This window comes from Lontra canadensis, unplaced genomic scaffold (assembly GCF_010015895.1).
Source record: "Lontra canadensis isolate GAN:19392208 unplaced genomic scaffold, GSC_riverotter_1.0 scaffold153, whole genome shotgun sequence".
Lineage (NCBI taxonomy): Eukaryota > Metazoa > Chordata > Mammalia > Carnivora > Mustelidae > Lontra > Lontra canadensis.
Window position 1 is genome coordinate 2808542 of NW_022631147.1, and position 11627 is coordinate 2820168.

Sequence of the window (11627 nt, forward strand, 5' to 3'; positions counted from 1 at the left end):
ACTCAGCCCTGTTCTGCAGAACAGAATAGTGGTTAAATACACGGCTTTGAGCAAAAATAGCCTTGTTGACTTAGTTTTTGCCACCTCTTGTTGTGGGACCTTCAGCAAATTGCTTAAATAAACTCCAATGTCCTCGCCTGCTAAATGGTGGTAACAGTTGTTCTTATCTCCCAGGGTTGAGGGAAGGATTAAATGAGATAGCACAAAGAGCGCTTAGCATAGAGCTAGGCCCTGTAAAGCTCTGCATAAATGTGACTATGCCTGGGAAAGCGGAATATAGAAGGAAAAGTCTCCAGCTCTAAAGTTTCCTTTCAGTGCTTTTCCTGCTTTTTAGAAGCCTGCTCATAACTTCACCTCCGTTACTGAAATTTCCTCTGTCCGGCCTTTGCTGGAACTGGTTCGTGAGGGGACCTCCCCATCTCACAACACAGCCTCTGATTTGTCATTTCCAAAAGCTTTGGTGCCAAGTTTGTTTTCTCCGGGTACAGTGACAGTTTCTGTGGCGTGGTATGCTGGGGGTTGTAGTCCGAAATTCCTCCATCTACCTCAGGAAGGCGACTGAGCCAAGAGCCAGAGAACTACAACTTCCAGAGTCCTCCGCGCCATCGGGACGCCATGAGTCTGCAGGGGGCTGCGAGAGCCGGAAGCGTGTAGGTTACCTTGTCCCGCGCCTGCAGTGAGCGGCTAGATTCATGAAAAAGAACCTGGAACGGCCCTCCCCGGGGCTAAGTTGGGTACCAGTACATGTCGTGGGGCCAGAGAAGCTAGAGGCAGGTATTCCAGGGATGTAGCTGTTCTGCAAATCTGAGGTGTGAACTGGTTCCCTGTGTTCAGTGTCTTGAGCTGGAGCATCTGCCCGGCTAACTCAGCCTTTGCCTTAGACATGGCTACTAACTTTTCCTTCCCCAGGACTCGGCTTCGGGAAGGGCTGTGGGCAAGCGTATGAGGACTGTCCCTCTTCTCCCAGGCCGACGCGGGATATCCCGGAGACCCCGGAGAGGCTGCCACTCTGATGTCTGGAGAAACAGGCCCTAAGCCCAGGCTGGCTATGAAGAGTGACTCCTCGACCCCTGCAGCCCCCCTTAGGGGGCTCGGGGCGCCTCTGAGGAGCAGCGAGCCTGTACGCGTCGCCCCGACTCCGTCGGCAGCCGTGGTTCTGCTGGAGGAGGCTGCAGACCTCTTGGTGGTGCACCTGGACTTCCGGGCGGCACTGCAAACCTGCGAACGCGCCTGGCAGAGCTTGGCCAAAGATGATGCGGGCACGTACGTGCTGGGCTCCGTTCATTTCCGGGTGATCTTGGGGACGGACTCAAGATTTGGGGAGTTCTGTTATTCCCAGATTGCTCACAAGGAGCCCTCTCTGATAAGCTGGTGTGCCCATTCTACAGAGGAGGAAGCTGAGGCACTGCCAATGAGGAGGAAGCTGTCAAGTCGGGTAACAGCTTAGTGAGAACTCATAGCCAATTCTTTTCTCCCTATTCCAGTGTAGAGTGGCATGATGGGAAGATAGAATGTGTATTAAGTGTTAAATTATTATGGTAAGCAGGTTCAGTAAGCAGGTGGTGGAAGTCCTCTCCTAGGTACAGTCTTCTCCCCCAGGTTGTTCACTTCTGACCTTGCTTGATGAATGGAAGTGGAGTTAAGAGCAGGAGTAGAGTTCTGGGACTGTTGAAGGACTGGATTAAAGTATCAATCTGATGAAAACCTTGGTCCTGCATTGCTCTTTTTAATGCTGTTAGCCTCTTCGGGAAGTTGAGGGAATCATTTCTCTGTGGATAGTAATGTTGATTTTGGCTACACTAGGGTAGCCTAGTGGTGGGTAGAATAGTCAAAGCTGACCCCAGAGAAGGATGAACTGGGGAGCCCTGGCTGTGTTTTAGGGGGTTGAGTAGGGCTTGTGGCAGTAAATGCTGGAGGCTGTGATTTGGGGTTCCTGGAGGTACCTCACTTGGTGGTGCTAACAGGCCAGTTGTGAAGTTCTTATACATACACTCAGGCAGAACCCTTGCTCTATCCCCACTTCTTCACTGAAGCAAACTCTTAGCTCCAGCTCTTTCCACCCACACACCTGTGCTGCATTTCACCTGGGTACAAAGATGGGTGATAGGCAGGAGTTGTCTCCAGATTTATAGGAACTTTGAACTCCTGGGGGAAAGGGCAGTTTTCTCTCTGTTGGGGCTAGTGAGACCAGTTGTAATTTGAGCTCCACTTAAATACTAATGGGGAGGATAGAGGTGATGGCTACTGAGTTGGGAACTGTGTGGGGGGAATGGTCCCAGGGTGGTGGTGGGAATGGAAACAGGGGAACCATCCATCTATCTATCTATCTTTCTTTCTTTCCTTTCCTTTCCTTTCCTTTCCTTTCCTTTCCTTTCCTTTCCTTTCCTTTCTTTCTTTCTTTCTGAGAGTGTGTGAGAGCAGGGGGAGGGGCAGAGGGAGAGGAAAAAGTCTCCAGCAGAGTCTACACTGAGCCGAAGCACGGAGCCTGGTGCAGGGCTTGATCCCACAACCCCGAGATCATGACCTGAGCAGAAACCAAAAGTCACCCGTTAACTGACTGAGCCACCCAGGCACCCCTGGAGGGGAACCACTTCTAAACCTGAATTGGTTTTTCTGCTGACAGTTCCTTGGAGGTGAAATGCTCCCTGTGTGTTGTGGGGATCCAGGCCCTGGCAGAAATGAATCGGTGGCAGGAAGTCCTGTCCTGGGTTCTTCAGTATTACCAGGTCCCTGAAAAGCTACCTCCCAAAGTCCTGGAACTATGGTACGTCCTTCTTCTGACTCACTGGGTCAGTTCAGAAACAAGAGGATTTTCATATCCTTTTTTGAATCAGTGCCCAGTATCTTCTCTTTACCCCTTCCTTACCCTTTCCCTCTATATCTAAATCTTTCCCTGTTTTTTTAAATTTTTATTTATTTATTTATTTTTACCTCAAAACCTAGCTATAAAGGATGAGGAAGAGAGAATTTAGGAGTCGGGTAGAGGAAAAGAGGAGGAGGGGGACAGTGGGAATAGGAGATGTGAAGTGGGATGATAGATGTGGGGTCCTAGCTGACAGAGCTTCTTGCTACTTCCTAAGAATTCCTAATTCTTATTCTTATCAATTCTTATCAATATCAGTATCCCATAGGGAAGGCCTGGAGGACACAGGGGAAGGGTTGGGTGGGAGAGGGTGGTAGTAATGAGAGGTAAACCGACCATGGAGCACTGACTGTTCCTTTTTTGAAATTGGATTATTTGGGTTTGCAGTGTTCTTTTATACAGCAAAATGCAAGAGCCTGGTGCTGTGCTGGAAGTGGTCAGTGCCTGGCTGCAAGACCTTGACAACCAGGGCCTTCCAGAATACAGAGCCTTGGCAGAACTTCACCTGCACCAAGTGCTGCTGCCTCTGGGCTGCTTGTCGGAGGCTGAGGAGCTAGTGGTGGGTTCTGCAGCCTTCAATGAGGAAGAGCGGTTGGACTTACTCCAGGCCATTAGTAAGGCAAGGCAACAGCAGAAACACCAACACTTGGGCACTGAGGACGCCCAGAAGCTAAACCAGGAAGGTAGGACATTATTCTTTGGTGGCCTCTGTAAAGTGGAGTTGTGGGCTCTCCCTTATACTTTGGGGTTATCATGACATTCCTGGGAGCTTGGGAGCAATTATTTGTATGAGTAACTCCAAAATCCCAGAATAGGAAACCTGTTGATTGGATTAAAAAGTGAAGCCCTGGGGCGCCTGGGTTGCTCCGTGGGTTAAGCCGCTGCCTTCGGCTCAGGTCATGATCTCAGGGTCCTGGGATCGAGTCCCGTGTCGGGCTCTCTGCTCAGCAGGGAGCCTGCTTCCCTCTCTCCCTCTCTCTCTGCCTGCCTCTCTGTCTACTTGTGATCTCTCTCTGTCAAATAAATAAATAAAATCTTAAAAAAAAAAAAAAAGTGAAGCCCTGACCCTCTGTAGTTGGCGGTGGAAGGAAAATCTCTGGGAGGTGTGGCTGAATCTCAGAACCATAACTCTGGCCTCTTTGAAAGCCAACTTCTCCTTCGGGTCCTGTCACTAGATCTCTTGTCTCTATCATGCTGGTCTGAGTGGGATGTTATTCCTTCTTTAAAAGCTGGCCCAAACACAGCTGAGGTATGCGGGATAGCCAAAGAAAAATAAGAAGCTGACACAGTAACTTGGTACCTTGACTTAGATAAAAATTACTTATCTTCAGCTTGGGCCCCACCACCCAGCCTCCTGTCTGCCTTTACTTCCTAGATCTCCTGGGTATGTTCTTCAGTGATTGATGTTGCCCTTTAAGGGGCAGCCTATCTCTGCCCATTGGAATGCAGTTTCACACAATGGCTTTTTAGGGAAACCATTTTAAACCCAACATCATACTCCTGACTATTATCCTACATGGGATGCCTACCTAGGGGTGGGTGTGGGGGTTATTTTGTTATAAAGGATTTTAAAAGTCCTCTACTTCAGACCCTTCCTCTGGTCTTTAAATCCTTTCCATCCTCTTTTCCTCAAGTGATCACATAGTCTATGCAAGGATAGAAAATTTACTATCTCCAGAAGCAGCTCATTCCATGTATGGACAGTTCTGTAGAGAAGTTTTTCCTGAAATTTAAGTTTTTTTCTTGGTAGTTTTTAGCCACTGTTCTTTGATTTTTCTCTTGGTATGTACAGAATAGGCCTGATCTTTTTTTTTTTTTTTTTTTTTTTAATTTTTGTGAGAGAGAGAAAGAGTGAGTGAGCACAAGCAGGGAGAGCAGCAGGCAGAGGGAGAACCAGGCTCCCTGCTGAGCTGGGAGCCCGATGTGGGACTCAGTCCCAGGACCCTGGGATCATGACCTGAGCCAAGGGCAGCCACTTAACCAACTGAGCCACCCAGGCGTCCCCTGATCCTTTTTTTTTTTTTTTTTTTAATGAAAGTTCTTTAACTATAATCCTGTTCTCCAAAGTGTCTTTTCTTTGTGTGCTACAGAGCATGAACCTGCTGATGTAGAATCCTTTCTTTGAAAACAGGTTATTGGCTTCAGGAATTTCCTGTGGCTACCAAAGCCCTCTGCCCCTCCATCTCCTAGGGAGGAAAGGATGGGGAAAGGGTTTGACGGCAAGTTCAGAGTGTTCTGTCAGGACTTGGCACCACTTGTACTTGAGTTGGTGGTGGTCATATTTACAATCTGAGTTTTGAATTCTTCACTGTATATATTAAGTGCCTCTCTGTTCCCTTCATTAATGTGATAATCAAGAACTACTGCTCTTTGTAACTCTCTGTACATATCTTAGGCCAAAATATAAAGAATGCTATAAAATAATATTTAAAAAATACACCAGATATGCCAGGTTTACCCGGCTGAGTAGATGCTGTCTATTAAAAGTCTCTCCTAAGGAGATGACATTCTAGTGATGTAGTCTGTCCTTAAAACATTTTTGGAGCTTTTGGAATCTTTTTTATAACCACTTAATGAACTACAGGAGTGAACTAGTCTTGTTACCTTTTGTCAGCTCTCATAATCTTGCTCAAAGCTCAGAGTCAGGGAAGCTGTTTCTCGTGGAGTTACCTGCAGGTATGCTCTATCTCCCTGATCAGGCTCCTTCTCCCACAAGTTCCTGTCACTAATGATGTTGCTTCGCCGGCTTTGGGATTCTACAGTGAGCCACTTCTTCTCTATGCCCTTCAAAAAGAGCCTCTTGGCTGCCTTGATCCTCTGCCTCTTGGTGGTAAGGTTTGATCCAGGTGAGTAATGAAGCCCGTCTTCTTTCCTGCCCTTCCTGGGGAAGGGGCTGTTGAACAGGGGCTGGGCCTGTGGGAGCCTCCTGGGGATGGAGGCATCTCCTGTGCCACTTCTCCCTGAGTCTCTTCCATAAGGAGGGACTGTTGGACCCCAGCAAGAACCAGCTCAGCCCGCCTGGGAAAGAATAGCCCTGGAGTCCATGGGAGCAGTCTGGAGGAAATTCACTCTATTCAGTTGACCCTTGAACACTGACTTTGAGTCATTGTCATTCACTTTATCCGGGGGTGAACTCTGACTAGAATGTGAAAATTTAAAAAAAAATTTTTTTCCTCATCATAATACCTAAAAAATTGTGTTAAATCGTAATTGAAATATATGTACATTTTAGAAAATGTAGAAAATAGAGAAAAGCATAAAGAAAAAAACAGAAATCACCTATGAAGTTTGTTATTGTAATAGTTATACTTTCAGTCTTTTTCTATATGGATACAGATGCAATTTTGCATGTTATAAATATCTTTTTTTTTTTTCTGAAGATTTTGTTTATTTGTCAGAGAGAGAGAGAGTACACACAAGCAGGCAGAGAGGCAGGCAGAGAGAGAGGAGGAAGCAGGCTCCTTGCCGAGCAAGGAGCCCGATGCGGGACTCGATCCCAGGACCAAAGGATCATGACCTGAGCCAAAGGCAGCGGCCCAACCACGGAGCCACCCAGGCGTCCCATGTTATAAATATCTTTTAAAACATGGCTTTAGGTGGCTAAATAATATTCCAATCTGCAGAAACTTCTGTGATTGATTAATAACCCCCTATTGTTGAACATTTTGATTATTTCTTACTCTGTTTTCTGCAGTGCTATGAAGCAGACATGAGTTCCCTAAGTGCTATTTGGGAACAACCCTGGTTATTTCCTGAGAATTAACTCCTCGAAATTAAGTGCTGGACCAAAGATTAAGAGCTCACCCTTTTAGATTTTTATGTTTGTGTGTTACTCTATGTGAGTTACAATCTAATCTTTACTCTTCTCATGAATTTAGACTTAGAATAGAATTATATAACTTTCAAAACTGCAGGAAAAACTGGAAACCCTTATTCCAGTCCCTTCCTCTTCTTTTTCTTTCTTTTTTTGATCGAGAAACCCAAGAACTAGAGAAAAAAGTAACTAGCCCACGGTCACACAAATAATTTGTCTATTTTTAAACCTGCCAGTTCTTGGGACGCCTAGGTGGCTCAGTTGGTCAAGCATCAGACTCTCGGTTTCAGCTCAGGTCATGATCTCAGAGTTGTAGGATCCAGCCCCACATGGAGCTCACTTGCGAGCATATGTGCATGCGTGTTCTCCCTCTCTCAAATAAATAAATCAAATCTTTAAAACAAAACAAAAACAAAACCTGCTAGTTCTTGATTTAATCTTTAGGTCTTCCCCATTTTCCCCGTTCCCCTTCCTCTTATTTAGTGAGCTTTTCTTTTTTTGCATAGCTCAGAGTTGTCCTTTTCACTTTGCTGAACACTGAGCAGAAATTCCCTCTGAATAGCTCTGTTTGCTTAAGGAAAGAGTCACCTGTAGTTCTCAGGAAAGCTAAGGATAGTTTGTTTTCATTCCTGTCCAGTTGCTGACTTCTACTTTGTTCCACAGAGACTTGATAAAAATTTAGATATTTTTCCCCCCAGTGGTTCTTGTAAGTCCTGCTCTTTTTTTTTATTTGTAATGCTTTTTATTTTATTTTTTTTAATCATTTTTTTAAAATTTATTTTCAGCATAACAGTATTCATTGTTTTTGTACCACACCCAGTGCTCCATGCAGTCCGTGCCCTCTCTAATACCCACCACCTGGTTCCCCCAACCTCCCACCCCCCCCACCTCTTCAAACCCTTCAGATTGTTTTTCAGAGTCCATAGTCTCTCTCTTCTGAGTGGGAACTGCAAAGGGTAATTTGAGTTTGTGGCTTGCAGGGCTGCTTGGAGCTTCCTGATGCCCTGGCCTGGAGCTGCTGACCCCCAGTGGCAGATTTAACTCATTGCAGTGGTGGTTCTGTGGGAGAGGAGAGCCCGTGATTAGGCAGCAACTAGAACTCTGAAGGAAGGATATAAAAAGAGTAGACTGTCAGTAACTTTCCTTAAAAATAACATTTTTCTTTTTAAGAAAGAAAATATCAGTTAAAAAATTGTTAATCAAATAAGGAAAAACTAACCAATCAACTCAGCCCTAATTCTAAAGAGGTAGATTGTACTTTATTTTTAATATAATTAACTTAGGATAAAAATACAAAATACTGTCACTTGGCTGCAGGTTGAGAAGGTATGAAAAGGAATGTAGTGAAGTCTCTTCTCAAATTTATCTTCCCAGAGGCAGCCACCATTATCAGTTTGTTTGTGTATGTATCAGAAAGCTAGGCTAAAATATATGTTTTCTCATTCTTAGTGAACTTAAGGTCACTGTAATCCAAGTAAAGAAAATATATCCCAGAGAATATATCCTAGAGAAAATGAAGGTTTTCTTTATTGTTGGGAAGGGAAGGAGGAGCAAATAACATTAAGCATCAACATATGCTTTAAAAAAATAACCCATACTTCCATTTCCAAGGGATGGGACTTGAGGCTGAGGGGAAGAAGAGGGGAGTAAAGGCAGGCATACTGACAACAATCTTCCTTCTTCCTGCAGCTTCTCCTTCTTCTTTGCCCTTCCTCTACAAGCTGGCTCAGCTCTTCCATCGGATCCAAGAGGCCATGTTTTCTCTCTACCGGCTTCCTATCCACGATTGAGTGGCTTTTCCCATTCCACTCAACCTCTCTACTCCCCAGGTCTGCCATGACAGAAGCAGAGGCACTCATCCATGGTGGCCCTCCTGTTGCTGGCTCTGGCCCCACAGGGGTGGGGCCAGCCCTAATTCTAGAAAGAGTTGATCCAGTCTGGTGAACTATGTTTTGCCGCCCGAGTGTTCTCCCCTTTGCACCCTAGTTTGGCTGGTGTTGGTAGGTAATACGGGAACAAAGTAGGGCCAGGGAGCACGAGTCCTCTAGAATAATACTCCCTTGTACCCAAAGGCCCCTTCTAAAGGAGGGGTTTGGGAAAGGAGAGTATATCCATGAAATAGTCCATCTTCTTGGTAAAAGCAAAGGATTGGTGTTTTTAGGTCAGAGTGTTAATGAAGCTGGAAGTTCAGAAAACTCTGATGGAATGACCCCTGGCCTTTCACTTGTGTGGAAAACTTAACCTCTGAAAATTGCCTCACAGGTCAGGCCCTTAGTTAGGCAGAGTGAAGATCTGAGAGGGCCACTTATTTCTCTTCTCTGAGAGGAGCATAGAGAAGTTATTTATCAATATACCATTCCTGTGGTTTTGCAGTAGGCTTGAAGCTGTTTGGGTCCTCTCTTTTCAGACCAGGACGTGGCTTTCAGAACTACCCAGGTAACTGTTGAAAGCAAAGTAAGGCTGCTCTGCTCTTCTCACTGGGTAAAGTGATCTTGTTTGGTGCTTCTTGGGCTTCAGCTCAATTTTCCAGGTTGTCAGTGGCCAAGTCCTGCTCTATTACACACTCAGTATTCCTGTGTTCTCTTTCTTCCTTTTAGTTCCTTCTCCCTGCTCTGCAATGGTATTTTTGTACTTTGTCTGATGGCTGTCTAACCAGGTTCTGCCTACCTCCTTGGTATACACCGTTGCTGGTTCTCCTCCCCACCTTCTGTGTCCTGTTGTTCTAGTTATAGTCTATTCTTTGTATAATGTGCAAATTTTTCTGCTTGTGTGGCCTTGAAAAGTAGGTCAGCCTCAGAGGCTGATGAGCTGAAAATGGAACTGGGTAATCAGGTGAGTTGGAAGGGATGTATGGAGGGAGTTGGCCAGAGGGGAGATACGGGTTTTGAAGGCAAGGAGCAATTCATTGTTAGGAGGAGGAGGACACATTGGGGCCATAGCATTTGGGTATTTGAAATGTTTCAGTGTTTTCTGTCACCAGCCACAAGAATCTTACAAGTTTCTGTGCAAATAAATGTAAAACACTACTATGCTGTTGGAATTGTAAAAGGCTTCCAGCAGGGGCTAGCCTTTTTGAGGCTGAAGGCCAAACAAACTGCCCCCTGCTGGGTCTTCAGGCAGTGTTGATGCCAGGAATAGAGGAGATGCTTAGTAGTTTCCAAGAGGCTGGTTTTTAGGCGTTCAAGTAAACAGTTTGTCTTTAGTAAAGCGGGTGGGAAAAATAAAACTCACGGGCCTTTGGGAGGTGAGTCCCTAGGGCGTAGTCCACCTCTGTAGGAAATAAATCTGTGTTTTTACATATGGGCTTTTAAGTAGAGTTAAGAACCCTGAGAAGAGGAAAAGAGACAGGTAAGCCTTGAGATCTGTTGGAATGATTTCTCAAAATGAAAATCTGGTCCCTTTCTCTACCCTAGATAAAACTCTTTAATGACTTTGCATGCCTCACATGGCATTTCTTCTTAAATTCATCACGGAATTTAAGGCCCCTTAGGCACTGGTTTTAGCTAATCCCTCCACTTTTATGTGGGGCCTCTGTTGCTCATGCACGCTGCCCTCCAGAGGCCCAGCCAGTCATGGTTTTCTGAACATTTCATGCTCCTTCACACTGCTGTATCTTTAGCACCTGCTGTTCCCTCTGGAAGGCCCAGCTCCCACTTTTTGCCTGGTTAGCTCCTCAAATTTCCAGACTTACTCAAGGGTTACTTTTGGGAATCCTCTCCTGATGTCTGCTTCCACCTTTTTATGTTAGTGACCCCATAGCCTTATAATTGCAAAGTCCTTTGTTACCTCCAGTAACTGTGAGCTCTTTGATGCTGGGGAATGTGGCTTGTTGCAGTGTTTAAGAATCAGTTTGGATCCCTGCTCTACCACTCACGAGGTATGTGACTGTTGGAAAGTGACCTATCCTTTCTCAGCCTCAGTGTCCTCATCTGTTAGTTATTATTTCATAGGGACTTCTGGGCCTAGCCAAGCACCTAGGAAATATGAAGCTATTAGAGATGTTTAAATTAATGAACTGCTATAGCTGTCAGGACAAAAGGTCCATGTGCTTTTGGTATATTTTATATTGTGAAAAGTCTGAGTAAAAAGACCTGACTATACCCAACTCCTTTTTCTGTCTGTCCCCTGAAGTTCTTCCATATTCAGCTTCTAGGCCTCTAGGTTCTCTGTGTGATGTTCGTCTTGAACTCTGCAATATTGTCTGGCAACCAGCCCTAGCTACCTACCTAGTCAGTCAAGGAACTCAGAACCAGAACTGCTCTGATAACTTTGATATTTTCTAAGAATGGAGGCTGGTATTCATATCAGTCTTCACGTCTGACCTTAATGAGGTCAGAAATGAAGGGAGGGCTTCCTTGTTAGACTTAGACCTGTGCTGTCCAACATGGTAGCCATTAGTCACAGGTGGCTTTTGAGCACTTGAAATGTGGCTGGTACAAATTGAGATGTTCTGTGAATGTAAAATACTCACTGGATTTTGAAGATATAGGACTATAAAAATGGAAACTCAATAATTTTTATATTGATTGCATGTTGAAATGATAGTATTTTGGGTATGTTGGGTTAAATAAAATCTATTAAATTAATTTCAGCTGTTTCTACTTTTTTGTGGGGTTGCTAGAATGCTTAAAATTATATATATATATATGACTCACATATTTCTTTCAGGCAATGCTGTTGTTCAAGAATACATCAAGTATACAACAGTATACATCAAGTTCAGAGGTGATAGCAATCAGCATTGTACTGTGGGATTTTGTAGGATGTTAGATCTGGGAAGATCATCTCTTATATACCCCATCTCCTCTGCCCCCCTTTTTTTAAGTTAAGGAAATTGAGACCGAGAGAGGTGAAGTTATTTGCCCTGAGTCTCATAGCCTGAATAAGATAAAGGTCCCTGGACCCTCAAATCTGGTATTCCTTTCACTGTGCTATGATTCTGCTTCACTT

At 44.8% G+C, this 11627-nt stretch overlaps 1 protein-coding gene across 5 annotated transcripts; it reads left to right on the plus strand.

The window, feature by feature from the left end:
- The first annotated feature begins 598 nt into the window (after window positions 1–598).
- On the plus strand, window positions 599–11245 carry PEX26 (peroxisomal biogenesis factor 26). 5 transcript variants are annotated; one of them, XM_032844387.1, is made up of 6 exons: window positions 599–770; window positions 968–1263; window positions 2624–2764; window positions 3251–3546; window positions 5563–5709; window positions 8367–11245. In XM_032844387.1, exons 1-6 carry the CDS (start codon window positions 693–695, stop codon window positions 8465–8467), a joined length of 1059 nt encoding a protein of 352 aa, XP_032700278.1. In that variant the 5' UTR covers window positions 599–692; the 3' UTR covers window positions 8468–11245. The 5 variants fall into 5 exon arrangements, with proteins under 5 accessions (XP_032700278.1, XP_032700281.1, XP_032700279.1 ...); XM_032844390.1 differs by having other exon boundaries at window positions 656–774; window positions 910–1263; XM_032844388.1 differs by having other exon boundaries at window positions 659–809; window positions 910–1263.
- Window positions 11246–11627: the final 382 nt, after the last annotated feature.

What these genes read in the sequence shown, in the direction of transcription:
- PEX26 (XM_032844387.1), top strand. Translation starts at nt 693, where the DNA reads ATGAAAAAGAACCTGGAACGGCCCTCCCCGGGGCTAAGTTGGGTACCA. An exon ending in TGGGGCCAGAGAAGCTAGAG is followed by an intron (nt 771 to 967) that starts GCAGGTATTCCA and finishes CTCTTCTCCCAG; the next exon opens with GCCGACGCGGGATATCCCGG. An exon ending in GCCAAAGATGATGCGGGCAC is followed by an intron (nt 1,264 to 2,623) that starts GTACGTGCTGGG and finishes TTCTGCTGACAG; the next exon opens with TTCCTTGGAGGTGAAATGCT.